The sequence below is a fragment of the Piliocolobus tephrosceles genome, chromosome 11, assembly GCF_002776525.5.
Source record: "Piliocolobus tephrosceles isolate RC106 chromosome 11, ASM277652v3, whole genome shotgun sequence".
In the NCBI taxonomy this organism is placed as follows: domain Eukaryota; kingdom Metazoa; phylum Chordata; class Mammalia; order Primates; family Cercopithecidae; genus Piliocolobus; species Piliocolobus tephrosceles.
In genome coordinates this window covers 29,316,253-29,341,298 of record NC_045444.1, presented here as the reverse complement: position 1 = coordinate 29,341,298, position 25,046 = coordinate 29,316,253, and the positions used below count along the sequence as shown (strand labels likewise).

Here is a 25,046-nt window from a genome sequence, read left to right as displayed (position 1 = left end):
AATTCTATGAACAGCTGGACAACTTTCTTAGAGTCAATGCAAAAGGGAAGATTTTAACTTTCCTTTCAACCTATTTTACAAAGTGCAAGTCTCCTATAATAATAATGTTTATTTGCACCTAAAATCTGCAGCTAATATATTCTTCCAAAGCTATTTTTAAAAATCAATAAATAACATTACTTCCTAAGTCATTACTAAAAGTTGCCCATTTCTAAGACATTTTGATTTTCTCCGAGTAATGTGTACATGCATAATGTGTACATAAAAGTTCTTTTGAGTATCTTATCCCCTCACAAATTTGAGATTGTTTTGGCTTCCAAAATGCATGCCACAAAGGAAATCTGGCTAACTAGTTAAATTTAGCTCTGTGGGAAGACTTTATTTATTTTCTAAATTTTCCATAATTATGTATTATTTTTATCATGGAAATGAAAATGTGGAAAAAGACTTCAGCAATACCTAGAATACTTTACTAATAGTCCCGACAACAAAAATTCTAGTACTTCCAAAGGGCAGCACCAGGCCTAGGTGGATACGTAGTTGATAAGATTTTAGGAGTGTTTATATTGGTGACTGGGACATAGAGTATGGCCCTGCTGGCTTGAAAATCTCTTACTTACCAGGCTTTCATAAAGCTGGTGTTCTGTTTGTCTTGGCAGGAGATTTTGATCATGAAAATCACTCTGAGAAGATATACAACAAAGCAAGAGAACGAGAAGTCTCCTAGGGAGACTCTTCTAACAGAGGAGGCTCTTCGTAAGAGGCATAGGGAGACCTGTGCCTGTTTCCAGTTTCCTTATGCCTGCCCCAAAGGCAGGCAGACTAGATGATCACATTAGCAAACTATCACTTGGAGGGTGAAAAGAGTTGGAACTAAAACCAGAGGACAATATGCCAGCCAGGCTGACAGGGAGTCTGAGACAGAAAAGAGTGGGGATTGAGTATGAGAATGGGGGTGTGATATAGCTTGTCGAACATGTGAAATAGTCTCACTGGGACTCTGGGAAACTGGCTGAGTCAGGACAGTAAGGAAACTCAAGTTTTGGAAAAAGATCCTGAGGGTGGGATAAAGAATTTTCTGTAATCAGGAAATTTAGCACTAATTTAGCCTGCACTGCCTTGGTAATTCTTGCTATATTTATTTCATATTTCCCTCATTATAAAATAATACTGTAACAATACATGTAATATAATACATGTAAAAATAATACATTGATGTAAAATGTTTAGTACTTATGTGCTAAGTACTATGCAAGACTCTTCAAAAGCATTATTCATATACTCCTCACTACAGAAATAAGTTCTCTTATAATCTCCCTTTGACAGATGACAAAATGGAAGCTTAGAGTTGAATGACTTGGCCAAGGTTACACCTCCAGTAAGTGGCAGAGCCAAGACTCGCATTCAGGTCAGCCTAACTCCAAAGTCTGGCTTCTTTGTTCCCTTAACCTCAACGTCTCCTCCTATGCCATTATTAGTGGGGAGAAAGAAACACAGGAACAAAACTCTCACAATCCAGCAACTCAAAGAAAGGAATATTAACGTTTTAGTAAAAATTTTTATAGTGTTTTCTACATTCACAACGTTTTTCCCATATTTATAATTATGCTCGCTTTGAGTATGCAAAAGACTGTATCTCTGATTTTATTTAACATTTAACACAGCATTTCTCCAAGTTGAAGCAGAAAGAAAATAAAAACCATGAACTACACTTGACTAAGCCAATATGATGTATCCTGTTCTACATAACCCTCCCCTATCACTGAACGCTTACCTTGTTTCCAAATGTTCACTGTTGCAAACAGTGCTGCCATGGACAATTTTATCTGCATAAACTTTTCTCCTCTATGTGACTGATTTTAAAGGTACGAAACTTTGAAAAGTCTGCATTCTCGAGATGTGTTACATATACGGGTTTTCCGACATGTTGGCTGTCCATCCCAACCAGTGGCATATAGATGGCTTGATTAATACACAGCCGCCAAAATCGGATTCACCCTATTTCATTACTTTTCTACAACATCGTCATCTTCTTTTCCATGTCTGTTTTTGGAAAATAGAGAAAAGGGCACCCTTCTAAACAATGTCTCATTTTGCTTTTAAAAGTAATGCTATCGGGGACTATTTTCATAAGTACTCATCATTGAAATCTCAGATGTGTCTCTATGGCTGACTGGATATGGGAGACTAATGAGACAAATGAAAACTGTGTGGACTTTTCCTTTTAAAAATCTCAAGATTTTGGCCATTTCTTTCCTTTTGACGTCCATAACTCCAATTGCAACTCCCCTGGGGCCTCCTGGGTTCTCTCCTCTTTCTACCTCTTTCATACTATACGCCGCTGTCAGATGACTCTTACATTAACACTGAGCATATCATGCAATTTTCTGGTTCATAAAAGGTTAATGATTCCCTAGTTATTATTTAACTCCTTTATTGGCTCTCAACCACCAACTACTACCCATCGGCAAGTAAACCATCGTGTTAGGTCCTCCTTCCCATTGACTTCATCTTCACTCTGCCTCTCTGCCTTTCCAAAGAAGCAGGCTATAGGAAAATGCATTTGACACTTTATTTTATAGAGACAGTTTTGCCATTTATATGATGATTCAGAAGGTACCAGAGGACCTTTCAGGGCCTATCAGTGTAATGTCAATTTGTGAAAATGGCTATTAATAAAGGTTTCTGGCTGACGGGATCTTGAGATGATACCTGATTCCGAATTCCTGGTCTTAAGTTATGATAGCAGATGCATAGAACTTGACCTTGAGTTTGATTAAGAATGAAGACTCTGGGGTCTGAGACTAGTCAGCCTATGCAGCCATTGGGCAACCTTATGCTTAATATAATCACAATCCTTTAAAAATTCTGGCTTTTGTGGATAGGATTTGCATCCACCTTCTAGTCCAACTATGCTGCATTAAGCTTTCCCAGTTGATAGCTGATCTGCTTTGAGGAGTGCATTTAACTCAGAGCTCTGCAAAAATGGAGTGCTTTTCTGTTGACTGTAGAGTACGTAGGTCAAGTGGAATTTTTGGCACTTCATTACATTCCCTGACCCTCACTAAACAAACTTCAAAATATATATATTTGCAACAATTTGGAATAAACACTACATACAAGTGTTGACGATAGAACTACCAAATGCATCAAGACTAAGGAAAACATTCTAATGATTCTTTCAAACACGAACATATTTAAATTCCTGTTAAACAATCTTCTTATTTAGTCTTCTCAGGCTTTGATGACATGCCACGATTGGCTGTTTATCAAAAACTTAGCAAAAAAATGCTTAACAAGATACAATTATGTGCACACACTCATGCATAATTAAACCCAGTTTATAAATTGGTACAGGGTGAAATATAGTCATACCACCCAAGAAAAGTTGGTGGCTAGCAAGTAACACTTCTTCCCATGTATAATAATCAATCTTAAAATGTGAATACTGTGAAGTGGCATAATAATCTGATCTTAAATCTTAATTTAAAAACCTATTTCCATCTCTCTTGAACTAAATGAAAGTTCTAACAAGATTAGGAAATTAACTTGGATGTGAAAAACAGGACCAGGCATTAATGGTTAAAACTGGGATTATGTGGCCTGGACATGGACGATCGTCATCCTTTGAAGGTTTTTAACCAGACAGATTCTCTTCTGTGTGTTTTATTTATTTTATTTGAAGGAGGATTTAGCTGACTCTTAGTATCTTTATTTTATAGCTATTCCTTCAGTTGAAAGAAAACGGAATAATTGGGACAGAGTAATGGATATTTCTCAAGAACTCTAAGACTAGGTATTGCATAGCATTAAAGGGTATACTTTTCCATTTGTTTTATGACTTTGTCCAGTTAAAGTTACTGAGATAAGCACTCCAGTATTTACTTGTAACTTGAAACCACTTTCATGGTGTGTCTGGATCCTAAGGGAAAAGAATTAACATTTGAGGAATGCTTTCCTTGTGCCAGGCATTTTATATGCATTATCTCATTTAATTCTCATAACCACAAGATATGGTTGATAGTATTTAATCCGATTTTACTTGCCTGAGATCATAATGGGAGTAAAGTATAGAGCAAGGATTTGACTCTAGGTCTCTCTCTGAATTTCTTTAAAGTCCAAGATCCTTTCACTAAACCACATTGGATTTCTCACTGTAGCCAGTATGTGGGAGTGACAAGAAGGAACGCTGTAATAGTAAGAGCTTTTCTGAACTTTAAGATAAAGTTCCCCTTTGAGAGTAAAATAAGACAGAAAATGATATGATGAGTCAGATTAAAACATGTTCCCTAATGCAATGAACTGGTTTAGCAAGTTATGGACTGTGTATACCATGAAATACTATGACATCATTAGAATAAGATAAGTCTGTTTAATGAATAGAAGTCTGTATAGGAGTTGCAAAATAGTTGTATAATTGCAATATGATGTACTTTAACATTAGAAGCAACCATACACACCCATGTTTGCATGTGTTTAGGAACAGGTCCGGAAGGACACATACGAAAATGTTAGTTACTTCTGTTCAGAGGCTAAGAGTGTCTGGTAGGCAGATTTCATTTTTTAAATGTAAATGCACCACTGTTGCTTAATTTTGGGGGGTGCAATTGCATGTATTACATTCACAATTAAAAATCATGTAATGGATTAGTTGAACAATCTGTAGGAATGACTCATCCCAAATTATGAGTGATTGAGGTGTTTAAGGAGATGTAATCTCACAGGCAAAACTGCTCAATCTATTTGAACCTCTATCAGGCTTCAATATTACTATGCATATATCATGAAAGCTAAAACCTCATCACTTCTGTTGCACTCTGCCTTATCTGAAGAAGGTGTTAACAGAAGGCAAATGAGTAACAGTCATTTCAGACTTAACATGTCCAAAATAGAACTCTCAAACCTGTTTTTCCTACCCAACTTGTTCCTCCCCGCAGTTTTACCCATCTCTGTGACATTATCATTTCTTCACTTGCTCAAGTTGAAACCCAAAGTTGCACACTTGATTTCTCCTTTCCTTTCCCCATGGTATCCCAATCAGCAGCAAGTCCAGCCTGATCCATCTTCACAATGTATCTACCCATTTCTCTCTGAGGGCTCCACTCAAGCCACCAATATCTACTGCCTGGACTACTGTGGTTGTCTGCCATTAGGTCTTCCTCTCCTCACCTTTGCAATGCATTCTCCTCTTAGCAGCCAGATCAATGTTTTACACTCCCTCAACTGTAGCATTCTGCAGTGGTTCTTCCTCAAATTTAGAATGGAATCCAGATCTCTCACTTAGACCACAAGAACCTATGTGATCTGATGCTAGTGTGATGTTTGCGACTTTAGCTCCTGATCCCATCTTGCCTCCACATTAGGCCCTAGTAGTTTGGGTTTAATTTCTGCTTTTCAAATACTTCAAGCTCTTAGGGGCTTCTAGGGCTTTACATTTGCCTTTTTTCTTCCTGGAAGACTCCTCTCTCAGCTATTTACATGGATAGCACCTTATCAATCGAAGTCAACATTTTATAGATGAGGAAATTGGATACAGAGAGTTTAAATAATTTATTTGTGGCCACAGCACATGGTACACATGGTACATGGTGGGGCTGAGTTTTGAATCCATGTCTGAATCATTTCATGTTCTTTCTGTTATGTTAGATAACAAAGTCAAGATGACCCAACCCAGGGCCCAGGCGATGGTTCTGAGAAGCAATCAGCAAACATATACTTGTTGAAAAGGCCTTGAAAAATAAGTTATTTCAGAAGTTCCTTTTGTAGATTCTCCTTCCTATCCCTAGCACATTCTCCAGCTTCTGCAGAAAGACCTAGGTCAGCTACAAGGGAAAATACAAGATATACGCATTTGGAAACTCTTGCCTTAGAGATCTGAAATTTGTTATTGCCCATTTAGGAAATGACTATAAAATGACACATCCAGAAATCCTGACAACTTACTTAGTTAGATGTCCAAAGAGGACTTTCATGGTGTCACGATTTGGCGGAGGGAGTTTTTGTACAAGAGACTTTACGGCTTCAATTCTTGTGTTGTTGTCTTGCTTTTCTGAAAAAACAAAATTTAAAAAGGAAGGTTAGGGAAAAAACAAGACTTCATAGGTACAGGTACATGAGAAAATTTTCTTGAGAAAAGTTTGGACTCAGGCTAGCAACTAAGAGTCCTAGTCAGTAGCCAAAGGGAATAGGTGGACTCAACCTGGTTATTAAGGGGTTTCTTTTTATTTTGACTCTGAATTTGACAGTGGCAGGCCTTCTGGGAGGCCGTGTATGAACTGATTAGCTTTTAGCCTTTGGACTTTTTCTCCTTTCTGCTTCTTTGAATGTAGATGGACCGGCTGTACTATGAGAGAATCTTAACATGGAAGCAACAATGATGTGACTTTGACATTATCTTCCTGATCTTAACATTTGGTTTTCTTAAATGTCCTGTTTTATAAGGTGCGGTAGGGTGAATAAGGGCCTTCCAAAGATGTCCCTGTCTGAATCCCTGGAATGTGTGACTATGTTACCTCACATCGCAAAAGGGACTTTGCAGATATGATCAGTTGGAGATTTTCAGACGGGGAGATTTTTTGGGATTATCTGAATGGGCTCAGTGGAATCACAAAGATCCTTATTAGGGAGAAACAGGAGAATGAGACTCAGAGAGAAAAGGTGATATGACTTCTCATGTGACAATGGGAGCAGAAAAGAAAGGGTATGCAATGAGGAGCTGCTGTCTGAGGAATTGCGACAGTCTCCAAAAGCTGGGAAAGGCAAGGAGACAGAGCCTCTAAGGGTACTGCAGGCCTACCAACCTCTTCAGTTTCAGTCTGAAACTGATTTCAGACTTGCACCCTTCAGTACTGTAAGAGAATAAGTTTGTGTTTTCAGTTTGAGTGTTAAGCAGCAATGGGAAACTAAACAAGGACATATAGTGTGATTTGATTACAGATATTCTATTGTTGCTGGATTTTGTAGAAGGGCGAAATTGTTTTAAAAATTATTTCCACGTTATCCTTTTTCCCTCACACATTTTGTTTTTGATTTAAAATAAGAGAGTGTAAAACAGAAAAAAAATATTGAAATAGCATATTGCCTGGTCATACACATTTTGTAAAATGGGAAGTTGTTCAAAACGGCATAGCACATAGATTGATTTCTCTTATTTTGTTTTATTTATAGATGGAAAAGTAAAAATTGATTTACTTAGTACTCTAGGGAATTCATCTTTCCATAGTTTTAACCAGGGCCTTTCCATCTAGAGGTACAATTATGTATTGAACTTAAACACCTCATGCACTTTCCTTTCTATACTTTAACTTCCAGCACAGGGCTCCTGATGATTCTAAACAGGCCACAGCTGGAAAATAAGATACAAAAAAGATTAATATGTAAGACAAACATCCACCCAATAACTATTCTCTTCTTAGCAAGACAATCCCACTGCTGAGAGGATGGTCATAGACCCAGCTGCCTTGGAGCTGGAGTGGCCATGGGACCAAGTCTGGCCAATGAGACTGAAGTCACAATGTTGGTCAGGCCTTCTGGGAGAGCATGTATGAGCTGATTTAGCTTTTAGCCTTTGCACCTTTCCTCCTTTCTGCTCCTTTGAATGTAGACGGAGTGGCTGTACTATGAGCTAATCTGGAGAACTGAAGCTCTGTGAAGTGAAATACACAGGTAGAAAGAGCTTTCTTGAATCTGTGGAGCAGTCATACCAGTCCTGCCCTGTCTACCTCTGGGTTTCTTTTGTAGTTTTTGAGACAGGATCTTGCTCAACTGCGCAGGCTGGAGTGCAGTGGTGTGAACACAGCTCACTGCAGTCTCAATTCCTGAATTCAAGCTATCCTCCTGCCTTATCCTCCTGAGTAGCTAGGACCACGGGTACATGCCACCATGCCCAGCTCATTTTACTTTTCTTTGTAGAGAAAGGGTCTCCTTATGGTACCCAAGCAGGTCTTGAACTCCAGGGCCCAGGCAATCATTCTGCCTTGGCCTCCCTAAGTGCTGGGATTACAGGCATCAGCCACCACGCCTGGCCCACTGGGTTTCTTTGACATAAGAAAATACACCCTTGTGTACTGAAGCCTTTGGGGATGGATCTCTGATACTAAGGCCAAATACAGTTCTTAATAATAAGATGTACTTACAAAATTCCAGTTCAATAGGTATATAAACTTTATGACAGTAGAATCAGAAACAGTTAGTTTAGAAACTGGCAGATTCTTTAATATGTTGTCACAAAAGAATTTTTTTTATAAGAAATTATAGGAAAATATCCTGTAGAAGATGGTATTTGGCTAAAGTGGGATGGGGGCAGTCTTCCTAGTAGAACTCTGCTTGGAAGCTTTTCCTTTTCCTCCTAAAACCACAAAGGCCTATAAATAATGCCTCCCACAGTCAAAGCTTTCAAAATTGCAGTTATTCTTAGAAGAGTTCCAACATAATATGGCTTGGACAACTGCGAATGAAAGAAACAAAGGGGAGCGAGAAAGAGAATAAAGAAAGTTGCAACATGATAGCCTATACCGGACCTCATCTTTTCTGCCAAATAGTAAAAAGCCCTCTTGGAGCTTAATGATGGTAAGAAAATGTGATGCTTCACAAGACCAATTGGAGCCTGTGAAATATCATAAACCAGAAAAAAAGTACAAGTTAATAAAGATGAGAGTGAAATTGGCATAGTATTCCCAGGTCATAGCTATTAGGGATGCTTGAATGCTTTCTACCTAACCATTTGAAGCTAATACCACACAATCATAATTGTGTGTGTATACACACACACAGACACACACACACACACACACACACACACACACATATATATTCATTCAAGAGGTGGATACATTCTGTTCAGTTTGGCATGATTCCAGTAGTGCAGTTTACCTGAGGATCTGGTGAACTACTAGGTGCAAGCAGTCAGTATGATACTGGGAAGGGGATAAGAGGAGAGGAGAGAGGAGGAGAAGAGACCTTTCTAATTTCACTGAAATCTCTGACTATAGTAATAATCAGGTTAATGCCAGACTCTCCAAAAAAAAAAAAAAAAAGGACCAGATGATACTGAGGGCTACGAAGTAGCAGCTACAAATTAAGCTTAACAGGCAAGAAGTGGGGAGTAGTCCTGTTGGTTCCAACCAGCAAACTTTACTCATAGGGAACATGATCCAGTCAGGGTGGAGTTAGAAAGGATTGGCCATTGCTTCATTAGAAAGAGCTGATTTGCAAGGACACTTCCATGGTGTTTGGGCAGAAATTAAGACATAATCAAGTCTGTTAAGCCAACAGGTAAAATAATTATGAGCTTTCTTAGAGTCAACTCTCCCTCTCCTGTGTTCTGTTGCATTTAGAATATTCTACTTAAACAACACTTCACATGGTATTTCTATTGCTTGAATCCTTGTCAAATTCCTCTATTAAATAGGGAATTTTCCTTTAAAGCTAGGCAATTTTTATGCTAGCACATGGTGGGTTAAATGAATGAAAAAGGAATTAGTGAGTGAACTAATGAAAGTTGTGGCCATGAATGGTAATACATGTTCCTTGGTTTGAATTCTGTAATGGCTTTTTATTAGCTGTGTGGTCTTGGAGAAGTTTCTTACTCTCTTTGAATAAGATCTAAAAAGGTAGTTTTGTTGAATAAACAAGATAGTATGTAATGTACCAACCATAATTACAAGTAAAACAAAGTACTCTATAAATGTTCACCCTCCCCTGCACCCCTCTCACCTCTTTTGAGGCCCATGCCACTGGGTCTCATTCACCTTTTAATTCCAGCAGTTAGCATACTATTTGGTTGCAGGGACATTCAAAATGTAGCTGCTAATTCTTGAACTGAGTTGATGCCAGTTGGGTGAAAGTACAATTGCTATGGTAGCCCAACATTACACAACAACCTAAATACTTCGTGATAGACTGAGAAATTGATGGTCTGATTGGTGAGCAGGTCAGTTATGTACAAGTATCATTATGAAAAGTACATGTTGGTTTCCAAGTTTGCCTATAAGACACATTCTACATGAAGAATATTTTATAGAAATATTTTTTTTTTCTCTTTTTCCACTTGATTCCACTGGGAATCAGACAATTGGATAATTGGTCATGCATATTTGTGGCCAAGTTATACTTAAGTGCTAAAGGGGGAAGTGTACCATGGCTTAGAGAGAGCTGAAATATTAAGGAAGAACAATTTATTTTTCTTACGACATAATCAGAACAAAATCTTCTGAAAAGGTTATAGTAAAGCAGTGTTTTTTTCATTCAAATCAATACGACACCCACTCTTCCATAGCTTGTAAAATCAGGAAATAACACAAACACTTCAAGTGGAGGAACATCTAAAAATACAATTGGATACATTAAAATCGAAATGACACCTTTTCAGATCTGGTTTATTGATGTGTCATATTAGGAATTGGAATCAGCATACATAATACAGGAGTGGTTAATGAGCTAAGATTCATACACAGTTTACTAAAGATGTGTCAACTGTCTTCAATTGATTCAGTGAGCATCTGAAAGACAGCATTTTCTATTAATATTTCTCCTTCAGCATATGTTTTTCTCATTATGAAGCACTGAAGGTTCTGAGAAGACTCTGAGATATCACTAAGTTTTTACAGTATGACTGGTGGGAGGAGGAAGGAACTTTTTTTACTTGGAGAATTAGAGAATCTCTTAGGCAAACTGTACATGAAGAGACTTACACAAAATCTTTCCGGAAGTAATGAACTCCATAATTTTTTCCCTCTTTCATTTGCATTTACTCTTGCTCTCATTCTATTATGACTTATTTTTGCCTCTATTCCATTTTAATTCTCCACCCATATCCAAATAGTCTCTTCAATCTCTAAGTTGTGAACCCACAATTGCACACACAACTTTTTGTAGTGCTTCATTTCTGCCATTCAAAAGTGATTCTAAACTGTTTCTTACTGATACCCATTCCTCATCAACCTGCCCCCATCTTCTCATCTTCTCAAACTACATCAAACTCATTGTTGTAAACAAGCTTCAAAACGATTCCACGCTATTCAGAGAAGTAACACCTACATGATGTGAAATAGCCTTTAATGTTACAAGAATGTGGTTTTATAGTTTTGAGGGCACATTTTTCAAAATATGGTTTATGATAGTTACACTTGCATTCATCTGCATGAAATGTTGTTACTAAAGCACATTTACGACCCAATGCCTTTTAGAAAAGAGATAAGATAAAGCTGTATATGATGATGGAAAAAGTTCTGTACAGTGAAGAACCTTGGATCTGATGACACTTTTCTGTCCTTATCATCCATGCCTTTATTGTTCTTAGAGCTTCATGTTAAATCATATTTAACAATACATTCTGCTTTGTTATATAGGTTCACTAAGAGGAAGAAAAGATCAGATTATCCCTGTAATCAATGTATATAGGGAGTACTATTCATCTCGTTTGTCTACAATTCTTAAAGGACAACTGTATTCCTTTGTTTCAAAGAGGTCAGTAGTACCACAGCTGTTCTGCTTCTGAAAGTTATTCTGAAATGTCTAATGCACCCTGTATGAAAAACATGGTAGTTCCTATATGTCAGAGCTATATTTGGAAGAATAGCAGTTCTCTAGTTTCTATTCAATTTATACTTTTTGTACTGTGGCCATTTCTGAATTTAGTTAGAGACTGTGCTTGCTTAGAGGAAGAAGGAGTATCTCCAGAGATCATTTTGTTTCAGCATGCCTTACAACTGGATACAAACCTCTGAGAATACACTTTTTAATGCCAAAACTTGAGTTGCCCATTCAGGAGTCAATCCCGGGGATGACAACAATTGCTTGATAAATGTCTTTGAATAACTCACAGTTGCTTTAGGAGGAGATGCTCTGGGGGCAAATTCAAATCTCACAAATAGATACAAATATACATATGCTTCAAACTCACATTATAAATAAGAAAATTGGTATATCCAGTGACATACCGCTTATCAGGAATCTGGAAAAAAACTGGGTTAGAATTTTTGCTATGCTGTATGATTTTGGGCAAGTTGCTTGAACTATTGATGCTTCTAGTTCTTTACTTGAAAATACAGAAAAATTATACATCTTATTGGGTTTTTGTAGAATTATATTTCAATGCACATAAACGTACATATAGTAAGTGATTATTTAAGTAAGCCCCCTGTAAGTCCTCTTCCCTTAAAACATTTTTGTTTTTCATTGTCTTTCTATCATCCCTGATACATAACTGCTCCTGGTTCAAGGTTGTTTCTGAAATCAAATGAAGTCATACTTTTACTATTTAGTATGCTCTCCTGAAAGTAGGAACAGGGTACAGTATGTTGTAGCTTTGTAAATATATAGAATGCTGTCAATTATCAGAGAGTGGTTAAAATTCCTAAGTAGTTACAGTATATCATAAATAGAAGTGTCATTGCATCATAAGCAAGGAATAACTACCGCCTTGAGCATAGCCCGTAGTTGGCAATTTGCAATTTTTCAAGGTTCTGTGCCCTTCTCCCCAAAGCCCAGAAAAGCCGTATTTATATTTAATTAAAAGGAAGGCATAGTCTCAATGTCAAATACGTTGTAAGTTTGGCCTTTGATGTTGATAAACTGTGTCAAAACAGTTCAACCTGAGAAGAGAGGTACATTACTTGCAGGAAAGACCAAGCAGGAACTGAATCTATCTGACTCACATTAGACATTTATTTCTCTAGGGAGGATCACCTGACAATTGGAACTGATCACCTCTTTTCTACACCAGATTTCCTTGTATTCACAGTTTCTCCTTCCAGGAGATATTCATGTTTTGGCTGTTTTTTGAATAAACAAGCCCTTTTAGGAAGAATTTAAAGAATGTGAACAACTCTTTATAGTCAAAAACTGTCAGTACCAAAAAATATTCTGGGCCGGGCGCGGTGGCTCAAGCCTGTAATCCCAGCACTTTGGTAGGCTGGGACGGGCAGATCATGTCGTCAGGAGATCGAGACCATCCTGGCTAACATGGTGAAACCCCGTCTCTACTAAAAAAATACAAAAAACTAGCCGGGCGAGGTGGCGGGCGCCTGTAGTCCCAGCCACTCGGGAGGCTGAGGCAGGAGAATGGCATAAACCCGGGAGGCAGAGCTTGCAGTGAGCTGAGATCTGGCCACTGCACTCCAGCCTGGGTGACAGAGCGAGACTCCGTCTCAAACAAACAAACAAACAAACAAAAATACTCTGGCCACTTTATTGGCCTAAGTCTATAGGTTTGTTAAATGAGGGAAGCTTCAGCTCACTCGCCCTTTTAGCACTGTTTCCAGAACCATTTCTGGTCCTGGTCCACAAGGAACTAGACCATGTAGAGCGTGCTGTTAGGAGGGGTGTTAAGAATGATCTTGTAAAGGGTAATCTCGGTTTCCTTCTACCTCTATCCCTGCTCTCTAGCCATAAATTATTAAAAATAAAAGTATAATTTCTTAGAGAGAGATATATATGGCTGAAGAAAACCATATTTATTCAGGCCTGTGTGCAACTTGTGGCAGATACAAAGTTGGTTGCTATCTTTTCATTTTACAATCCGGAGGGGCAGGTAAAATACAAAAGATGTCATAATAGATGTTTAAATATAAGACATGTCATAATATAGGTGTCAGTAAAGTTTATGTCTTCTGACTGAAGGGATCATCTAAGATAATTGTCAAACTCAAAAAGCTTCTGAGATGTTACTCATTTCAAAATAATTCAGAAATGCATCAAGTGTAAAATTTTATTTAATCAATTTCTGGAAGTCTTCAAAACTATTATGCTTATGAATGCATCAAGAAATTAAATACATTCAGGAAAGTAATAATATATTTTCTTTCTCATGTGACTGTATCTATTTATGTTATTCTAGTGACTTATGATGCATTGTGATCTCACACTGGGGCGAGTTTGGAAAATGTATTCAAGTCTTAGTCTTTAAGCTTTTTTTTTTTTAAGACAGGGTCTGTCCCTGTCACCCAGGGTGGAGTGCAGTGCCATGATCTCAGCTCACTGCAGCTGCAGCTGTAGCCTCCCAGGTTCAAGCAACCCTCCCACCTCAGCCTCCCAATTAACTGGGACTGCAGGCACTAACCGCCACGCCTGGCTAATTTTTGTGTTTTTTGTAGAGACATGGTTTCACCGTGTTGCCCACTCTGAACTTGAACCCCTGGGCTCAAGCGAGCCACCCGCCTCAGCCTTCCAAAGTGTTGGGATAACAGGCGTGAGCCACCGTATCCTGCTTAAGTAACTTTTAATAAAGGGAATTGCTTTGGTACAATCAATTTTAGGATGATAACATTTCCCCAGACTCACCAATCTGAAACAGTTTCTTAAACCAAACTTGCCACTCCTCAGTTTTGTAGTGATGCCTCTATTTGTCTGAATTGGAGAGTAAGGCAGTGGCTGACACTCCAGCAGCAATCTTCACAGGAAAAGCATGATCCTATTGTCCTTCCTAGAATTTCTTGCTCTTCAAAGTAATTTTGGAGGTGTCATGGTGGCCAAGTACATTTCTGTAACTTACAATGACACTAATTCATCCTTAGGCGATAGTCTGTGCTGAGAAAATAAAGCTCACTGGTTTATTTCTCTGAATTTCTCTAATTCAGTTTTCCTGTGAAGATTTTCTTGAAACTATATTTATTCATTTGTATCTGGTTTTACAACCTTTTTTTTTTTTTTAAAATTAAAAAAGTCTTTACTATTGTGAGTCATTTGAAATCTTTTTCATCATAAGACAGTAATTCATTTCAAATACTCAAGTATCTATTTATATTAAGCATTATCTTTGTACATTTTCATAAGGGTGGAAATCCTACAAATACTTTTCAAGGTTTGAGGTTTTTAATGTGTGTCTTTCCATTGGTAGACAAATTTATAAGGGATTAAAAAAACTCACTTGAAAACAACTAGGATCTATATCACAATTAGGAAAAATGTGAACTAAGAAACACTTTTCTGTCTTTGGGTTAAAAATATTTTTTTATAGAAAGCATGTTAAACTTTATCCATAACCATTCGTTTTGAACAAAAGACCTCTGAAGAGGAGATAATGGTTACTGTAGTAAACTGTCCAGCCAGTTCATTTGACATGGTCACACAGTGACCCTGAGAGCAGATAGAGTTATTAATTAAACAAACATCAAAATCCTTTAAAAATGAGTTATAAAATAATTTTATGATTCAGCTTTTTTTTCTTTTTTTTTTTTTTTTAATTGTGAGACTATTGTAAAAGAAGAAAAACAGGCAACATGTGGCAACTTTAGTCAGCATTTCTGAACTGGGAATGATAAACACCTCTGCCTGGCTCTGGCATTTATCAGGACTGAGATATTATTACCACATAGAGTCACAGCATGGTTACTGTTATCATCGGAAAAAAGAGCCAGCTAATCTTAATGGTTTGTAAAGCCGTTACCTGCACTGGTCTGACATTTATCATGATCATTTTACCACATGGGTCCTACATAGCAAAGGTCTTTTATCTGGAAGGGACATCACTATGAATTATTATTTGCAGCTAGGTAGAAAATTGTATGTTGTAGATACCTTTTCTCATTATAAATCACATAGTCACATTTCACCATTTCCCCCAGAAAGCTGCTGAGCCTAGATTTTTTGCCACAGCTTGTATTCTCCCCTACCCCTTTCTTTTTATAGTTTCTTGAAAATATTAGCCATTTTTAAATTCACACCTTTAATTTTTGAAGTACCACATATAGGTAGATGTAAATATGAACATACTTTCATTATAGTTAAGAAACTTTCCTGCACATTCTGTATAAAGCTTGCATAGTACTTTAGAAATTGAAGTTGAAAAACTGTCCACTTAAAAAAAAAAATAATAATTATTCTCTCTTCTGACATGGTGTCCAGACTGTCTCTGTTCTTGACCTTGTCAATAGAATATTTACCAGTAGATCAGACAAAATTTCTTATGCTTGATTTGAAATACTCAAAACGGCCCATTTCTTGCCTGAAATCCTTAGCTTGGAAATATGTTCTTATAAGAAGTAAACCAGTTTTATTTTGTTAGTGAGTTCTTTCAGACTCAGTTTTAGTAAGTTATAATGGAGCAAAAGGTTCCTCCAACAAATTTTTTTTATAAGATGTTTGGATTCTATCCTTAACTATCAATGTCCTAATGACATACATTAATACAGAGTATGGAAGAAATAAAGATATTAAAAGGTCTGATGTTTTAAAACCATGGGTTCAAGTCAGTAAAATGAAATGCATTAATTTGACAATGGAAAATTACAGTGCAAAGCCCGAATTGTTTACCATGGAGAAAAAAATGAACAAATCCTTTCTTTTAAAAAGATTGAGACAACTAATCTTCTGAAAAAGATATTTATATATTTTCTTCTTTCTCAAGTGTTCCATTAGGAATAAACAAGCCAGAAATTCTGTATTTTTATAATGAAGAGGGAGTCGAATTCTTTGCCATTTTTGCATTTAGAAAGAAATGTGCAAGAAGAATGTGACAATTTAAGCAAATCAAGATTGTTTCAAATGGATCACAAACGGGACTTTGTGGGATATTTTATACTAGCACGTGAAGCAAGCAGTAAATTTGAAAGGAGAATTTTCTCAATGGTCTAGTTCTGATGTGTTTTCCCATTGCTTTGTGTGTTTAAAAGAGGTTTGGATGTGGTGTTTAATATTGCTTCGACTCTCTTGCAAATGAGTTCTGGAGAAATATTCGCACATGAAGGAACGCTGGTGTGCTGCATTGCTGACAGCAGCTGGGGGGATATGAATGAAGAAACCAGATTCCCGAGTCTGGATTTAGCAAGAATAAACATCTATCATTCCATTAAAAAAAAAAAAAAAAAAAAAAACCTATCATTTGAAATGCTTACAGGCATCAACAGTAGACCCCTCTTCCTTTGAAGAAGTCTAATATTTTTCTCAAATGACTCCATTCTTGAAGGAGGAAAAAATACCAACTTTAACCTAAGGCATAGTATTTTGCAGTGATGTGTGTTAGTCTGCCTACCTTGCAACATTTGGTTCTGTATAATTTTTTGTATTATTACAAAGTTCTCCAAAGGAAACAGTTTCTGTTGCAGAGACTTGTGAAATGTACTCACATAAATTTGGAGGCCAAGGGGAGGAGGTCATTTGTGAAATTAACCTGTACTTCTGTTGCTCAAAAGGAGTTGAACACAATTTGGTGCAGTCTTCTAAAATTTCATTGTAAAATGGTGGCCTAATATTCCAACGTACTGCTTTACCCATCAAATGAAGGGTTACACTGGTTTAAAACAAGCAAAAACATCAAGCAACAAACAACTCCCTCATTCTTTTTCATTTCAGAATTACTCTTTGGTTCTAGTTTAACACCCTCTTGCCATTGTCGTCCCCCAAATACTGTAACCTGGGAGCATTTACAATAATTAGTGAGGGGCTTTGCTGCCTTGTTTTTTTCTCCTTTTCTGGGGAACTGGGTGAATTGTTGAGTGCTAATGAAAGTCGGAGACTTCTAGCTGTGGTTGAGCCAGGCACAGCGCCGGCAGACGCTTTAAGCTTCCCACTGTGCAGCAGTGCAAGCTTCCCCGCTGTTATGTTTACCATAGTTTTAACGTCTGTGAAAAAATTCCTGATGCAACTGAATTATGTTATGCCCTTTTGTTTATCTAACCCTACCCTCCCTGCCCCCCGCCCCAATTTAGCAGATTCCTGTTGCCCCTGCCTATTACAGAAAGCTCCTCCTCAACCTTGTGACCATCTTACTACTTCAGTTCTTATCATGAGAGTCTAGCTGCTTTGCAGCCTTGCTTGCAAACCTATCCAGAAGTTTCAGGAGGATTACACACATAGCCTGCTCTACTTCTGTCACCTAACAACAGATATCCTCTTTTCCACTGCATTTTAATTTAATCGGAGGTAATATTAAAACATCAAATTCCATCATCTGGCGTTGGCAATAATAGCTTAAAATTCAAAATTCAAATATACTTGGTGAAGTGCACTGTGTCTTTAAAAAAACCTATTGAAAGACCTCAAACTCTCACTGCCAACTAAGATAAAAACCGCCAATCTGCAATGGGAGGTGTCCTTTTCTTAAAAAATGGTTATCACAAAGAAAATGACCATTCCATTATATTGTAAATTGATGAATTCACCAAGTGTGATGTACAGTGAAATTATTAATGAATATTCATACAACTCATTCAATCCATTAATAAGGCTTAAGACAATGAGGATGCAACTCATTCCCATTTAGATAGTGTGTGGAATTAATAGCCAAAATAGTACTCGAAAAAGTTGAACTTTCATGTATCAAACTCCAGGTGCCAGTTCGAGGAGAATAACCAATAATAGCCATTTTTTACATATTTGATGGGACTGATTATGCAATGTGCAACTCTAAATGGCTTATAGCACATTGTAGCATGGTTCCATCCCATTGGCTACAGTAGGGTGCAGGCAGATGGATGACAGTGACAGGGAGAGAAGTGCTTTTGCTTAGCCGTGCGTTAAGATGCCATCCAGAAGCTCTGTGCACTGCAGACACTTCATTAGGATGCCAGGATAATGGTAAACTACCACTCAGAGTGACACCCCATTTCCTGCTTACTGAGCGCTCCAACCTCGGCAGATGTCAACAATCTCACAGTGCTACAGAGCAGACCTAACTTTCCAGCCACTTTGACTCCAATTTTTTCCTCCTAACAGTGCCATACATTATGTGCAATATGTAATGGCAAACACCTCCCTGAAAACAAAATCTGCACAATTCTTTACGACCGGAGTGCTTCACTTTTTTTTCTTTCTTTGAAAAGATGAGGGACTGAGTTGGGCAAGAGAGTACATCCATCCGCTGTCCTAACCTCAGCATTTCTTGCTATAATTTAATTTGCTAATCAGTTCAAAGTGTTAATTGTGTGATGAACTCTGATTAATAGCAGTTAAACTCTGATCATGGGGGATATGACTGTTTCTTTTAATTAATGTCCGTTCCGAAGGTAAGAGCTTTTGGAATTCTTTTGTTACAGACTTGAGACTCAGTTTTGGTATGGTTTTTAGCTGTCTGCCAAAAAAAGGCTGACTTGAGCATCTGGATGGTATTTTCTCTGCAAATGTATAACTTGAGACCATTCGCACACCTCCTTACCAGCAAGTCAAGCCAAGAGAAACTTTTTTTCTATGATGTAAAATCCAAAATTCTTTTTATGAAGAACCAAGGTGTGGTTTAGATAGTGAAAAAAATTTTCCCCAAATGGAAAAAATAATACTCTGAAATCTATCATTACAATGAAATGACTGATTTACATTTTGTGACTCTCAGCATCTTCTTAGAAGCTCAAAGTCCCTTGTAAATGGCAGGACTAACAATAAATATTCCCCCCTGGGGCCCGTTATCATTTCCAGGTAAAGACACAACTGTAAAGAAGTAGCCATAGGCGGAGGTCACACCCCAAGGAGGAATTTGAATGCAAACTTTCAATGTGATGCCCTCTGCAAAGAGCTGATGCAAATCATGACTTTTGGTTTTAAATGGCATCTGGTTGGCAACACCTAACCACCTCTTGAAACTTGTCACTAAATTTGCTTCAAAGCAAAGAAAATATAATCGAATTCTTACAATAATTTAAACAGGAACTGACAATAACATAGTGACAAAAATTTAATAATAATTTACTCAAAGTCATGTTGGTCTTAATTGGAACGTGCCAGTGGTACAGCTGCCTGAGCTACTGAAGTACTGAACCAGAGAGCCTGCCTTCCTGCAAGCCGATAGAAGCATCCTTATTTTTCTTCAAGTGTCTGATTTTTAGAATCAAAGCCTCCAGGCCTATGCCAACCAAAAAACTGGGCAGCTCTTTCCTACACAGTTAATGCTGTTTAGAAGTAGTGTGAATGCTTCCCTTCTGCCCCTTCTCACCAGTCCCCTTCCCTTCTAAGCTACACATCAAGACTACTCTTCAAACTGGGATAATTTAAAGATAGCAATTTCCATGAACTGTAACTGAGGATACTGTAGGTAGAAGACAGAAGGAAGGTCCTGATAATGGCACATATCCCCATAGGAATTGTGTAGTCCCATATGTGAAACATAAAGGGGAGAAAGGGTGGAGACTGGCAACATTCTTTAGGAAGAAATCCTTGGAATTCTAATGCTTTATGCACTTTATCTTTTAGAGTGCCACAGAGGTAAGGAATTAGGGTGGGAGAAAATTCAATGTCAGGATCCTAGGGCCATACGAGAACAAGTATGCTAGATAAGAATGAATGTAAGAGCTGTGATGATCAATTTGCCATTTGCGTATAGCTCCAAGACAAAATGCTAAGGCTGGAGCTGAAGCAGAGGGTAAAAAGCAGTGTGCATAGAATGTTGCATCCATTTCTACCTTTTGAGATGAGTAAACATAACAAAATTTCCAACAACGTTTGACCTATGAAAAAACTCATTTCAGAAAAGAGAACAATGTTCAGAAAAAGCTTAGAACTCTTACAATAACTGCTAGGCAATTAAGAAGCTACTTAGTATCTCATAAAATTTGACACAGGGAGTGGAATGAGAGGGATCAGCAAGCCATAGGAGAGGACAGGGAAAATGAAAAGATCACTAGGATAAGGATGACAATTATATAGATGATTTGAGGAAGGACTGTGTGAAAACTAAAAATGCAAAACAAAATTAAATTTTGCACTGAAGTTCAAATTGTTACCGCAGAAAAATTAGGTTAGTGATATGGATGACAAACCAGAGAAGTTTTCCCAGAATATGGAGACATAAAAAATGATGAGAAAGAAGACATGTTGGAAGCCAAAGAATGAAGAGATTATCTACAGCTTGTAAGAATACTTGAGGAAGAAACCAGAACATTTGAAAAATATACAAGTCAAGCACAAAATTAAGAAAACTCCTGTGAGTTAAAAAAAACTACCTCAGTATTGAAAATGACAGTGAGGTTCTAAGAAAATATAATCGAGTTGGTATACTATCTTGGTATATTCTGGCAAAACTTTCAAATGACAAGGATAGAGCATCATTCTACAAATATTCAGAGAAAAAGAAGACTAAAAAAAAAAAAAATAAACATTTAGGCTTTCCTAACACTTTTCTCACCAAATCCTAAAAGAAAACAAGGCAATATCTACTGAATTTATAGGGAAAAATTGTGGCCCTCAAATTGTGTGCATACTCAAAATTGTCTTTTGCATGTTAAAAGACATTTTCAAGTACGCAAAGATTTATAATAGCACAGCTTTCTTGAAAAGTTTACTTGAAGGCTTATGTAATTCTACTAAGTGATGAATCAAAATTTACAACTCAAGAATAGAGACACCGTAAACTAAGCATCTTCTTGACTTAATTTGGATCTAAAACTCCAAAGACTGCATTGGATTATCTCTCTCTGGCTTCCACTTAGCTCTTGGTGACAGGAAATGCCTTTCTTTATTTTTGAGAGGGAGTCAAGATGGAGTCTCTCTTTTTTTTTTTTTTTTTTTTTTTTTGAGACGGAGTGCCCAGGCTGGAGTGCAGTGGTGCCATCTCGGCTCACTGCAAGCTCCGCCTTCCGGGTCACGCCATTCTCCTGCCTCAGCCTCCCGAGTAGCTGAGACTACAGGCGCCCGCCACCACGCCCGGCTAATTTTTTGTAGTTTTTAGTAGAGATGGGGTGTCACTGTGTTAGCCAAGATGGTCTCGATTTCATGACCTCGTGATCCCCCCTTCTCGGCCTCTCAAAATGCTGGCATTACAGGCGTGAGCCACCGCGCCTGGGCCGGTGACAGGAAATGCCTTTCTTGTGGTCCACCCTTGATGGTTCAGGTGAAAGCTCTGGGGGCATTTGATGATTATTTAAAACAATGACTGGTGCTGTTCCTTCTGGAGTTTGCTAGAAAACAACATTGGAACATTGCTCTGGAGAGATACGAAACAAGATTTTTATTCCCCTCTTAAAAAAATCAAATTTGCAGGGAGTGGTAGAATGTTTACCTCTCTTCGTGGGAATACTTGGTAAACCTGCTTTGTATCTATAATAATGGTATTGAAAAAACTGAGTGAAGGGCAGTTAAAGTGATAAAGACTAGAAAACCAAGCAATTAGGTATTACATATGAATTTTCCTATGTTACACATGTTTTAAAATTAAGCAGGCTAGAAAAAAAAAAAAAAAAACAAATGCAGAGTACACATGTCCAAGGAAATAGCCCCCAAGCATGGTTATTGTTAGAGTAATTTTTCTTTTTACTTTTCTGTAAATTTCAAGTTAACTTCAATAAATATTTATTACTTTTTATCTGTAAAAAGCAATTTAAAGTAAAATAAGTTTGTGTAATCGTTTAGATACCATATAATTTTGCTAAGCAGTTAATTAAAAAGACTGGTAGGAATACACCAAAATATGAACTGTGATAAGTTATGCTTAAATAATAGGAGTATGAATTCTTTTGTTCATTTTTAAAATGTATTTTCCACATTTTCTATAATGAGTTTGTGTTATTTTGATAATAGTAATTCCCCATGTTGGTAAAATGATAACGTTTAGTTTGGTCTGTGCCAAAAGAAAGATAAATTATTTGCACAGATCAAATCACTTCTAGGAAAATTATGTACTAGACTTTCCTCTGGGTATTTCTGTTGCAGTTAACCTTTTATTTAGTGAATATATTCTAGAATCAAGAAAGCAAAGTCTGAGTTTGCCACTGTCTTCTCCTGGGTGACGTTATTGGGCATAGGGGCACTTGCAGAGGAGTACAAAAGATATAAAATGCGTTTAGACTCTACATTTGCAGTCTGAAGGAGGACCAAGGCCCCTGCAGTACCATGTATGTAAATATATTCTAGTTTCATATTCTAATTTCTGGCTCTTCCTCAATCAAATTCTTTCTTAGGGAATTGTATTGCTTATTGGACTGAGTCTCCAAAGAGTGGGAAATAAAACCTATATACACAACACTAGTTCATGGATGAGAAGTCATAGTAACATTTCTAAGTAAAAAAAAAAAAAAAAGTCAGCTATTCATTTCAAAATATTTTTATTGAAACACACATTTTTTCTCATACTCGAGCCTTTAAGCCATATCAATCCCTCTTTTCTTTTAGAAAAATAGGTCTGTTAAAGTTTTCTCTACTTGTAGAGAAAAGTAGAGAAATAAGATAGTTACCCAGCTGATTCATATCCCTAAACTTTAATTTTGCTTCAATTGTTCTACAAGTATTAGATGCCAATTTAATCTGTTCATCAACTAGTCCAGACAGTTGATTCAATTCTTCAGTGTACCTTATGTGCAAAATGAGCTGAGAAAATATTCTTTAGAGTTAACATTGGTAGTTCACAGTTCTAGTCCACAGGAACACAAGGAACCAAAAGTTAAATACTTTGAATGCAGAAGTTGTTGGACAAACAAGAATTAAGGTTTTTGGCTTAGTTTTAAGTCAAAATTGGTGTTAGATTTGTATGGACCAGTAATTTGAAACAGTAGGACGCCAGTGTATCTGGAATATTTAAGAGAGCCCCCTGTTGGTTAATCTTAGAAATGTCTGAGGATTCCTTTCTGACCAGACACATTTAAGCATAGGAAATTGACCCTGTGATTAAACGTGATTTGGGATGGAGGCAAAGTAAGCCTCTCTATGTCATTTATACCATTTTCACAATAAAATATGTTCAAAAACATTTCATTTTCAATTTTAAGGGATACAAAATGGCAATACTAATCTCTAACAAATGTAAGCAATGTGGGAAATACTTTAAACAGAATTAGACTGAAAAGTAAATGTGTGCATACTACAGTGGGATTCCTTAGGGGTTGGGAGTGATTGCTATATTGAGAGACTAGTGCTTTGCAAGGGCTTTTTTTTTCTTTTTTTTTTTTTTTTTTTGAGATGGAGTCCCACTCTGTCACCCAGGATGGAGTGCAGTGATGCAATCTCAGCTGCCTGCAACCTCTACCTCCCAGGTTCAAGTGATTCTCTTGCCTCAGCCTCCTGATTAGCTGGGATTACAGGCGTGTGCCACCACACCCAGCTAATTTTTGTATTTTTAGTAGAGACGGGGTTTCACCATGTTGGTCAGACTGGTCTCGAACTCCTGACCTTGTGATCTGCCTGCCTCGGCCTCCCAAAATGCCGGGATTACAGGCATGAGCTACCGCGCCCGGCCCTCTTTCATTTTTCTACATCCAATTTCTGGCTGAATTTGTAAAGAGAATAAAAGTATTTTCTCATACAATCAAGCAATAGCCCTTTTCGCTGGTAGACATATTCTAGGACTTTAGAAATAAAAAATAATAATATTGGATGCAAATGTTATTCTTTTCCAGCTAACATTTTTTTTTTTTTTAAAGTAAACATCAGCTTCTCAAGGGAGATTTCGATTTGAAGACTGTTTATTATATCATTTGAATAGGACTAGACCTGGCCTTTTGACTTTGAACCACTACCAAATTTCAGGCTGTGAGGAAATTGTTCTACATTTCCTGACAAATTGAGTTAAGCAGACATTAAGTGGGCTTTAAGAAAACAAATGGCCATCTTTATCACAGGTGGACACTGATGGCTTAATGGGGCCTGGGCTGATTGTATCACTTCTAATGGCTTGACGGGAAGCATTAGGGTTTTTGCATAAAGAACTGGCATTGCGAACCCTGCTAACACAGACCTGTCAAGCGCTCTGTATCCCTTTGTGCACGGAAGCAGATGTTTGTATGTATACTATGAACTGGCATTAGAGCAAGCGACAGATGCCTGTATGAATGCCAGGTTTGTGAATTTTTACAGCAGGAGCATGTTCTGAGGAAGTGCAGCCCTGCCCTCTATCATAGGTAGTTCCCAGTGGAACTTGCTAAATCCCAGCTATGTTTTCATTATTTGGCTTTCCTAGCAACTGGATGAATGTGTCTATCCTGAAAATGCAAGATGAGAGCCCTACCAAATTCTTACAGATTTGCAAATAGCTCGACTGTGTTTTGAACTTGGACTTCCCAGGCAGTGCTTTTGCACTGTAATCACAACCAACTTACTCAGTGGAGCGGGTGGTATTACAGCTCTCTAATTAAAACTTACTTCAATGTTGATCTGTTAGGCCTCCCCCATGGTCGCCCTACATGCCCACCCCT

At 37.5% G+C, this 25,046-nt stretch overlaps 1 protein-coding gene across 2 annotated transcripts in view; it reads right to left on the bottom strand.

Annotated features, from left to right (window-relative positions):
• ARHGAP15 (Rho GTPase activating protein 15) overlaps window positions 1-25,046 on the bottom strand; it is a 630,028-nt gene that overhangs the window by 58,651 nt on the left and 546,331 nt on the right. The window contains exons 13-14 of one of the 2 annotated variants that reach the window (XM_023217491.2): window positions 5,944-6,049; window positions 5,587-5,822 (exon numbers count right to left, since the gene is read on the bottom strand). In XM_023217491.2, the coding sequence (XP_023073259.1) occupies window positions 5,819-5,822; window positions 5,944-6,049 (110 nt within the window). In that variant the 3' untranslated portion in view covers window positions 5,587-5,818. Of the gene's footprint in view, window positions 1-5,586; window positions 5,823-5,943; window positions 6,050-25,046 lie in introns of those variants that run through there. The other variant, XM_023217490.1, reaches the window with a different exon arrangement.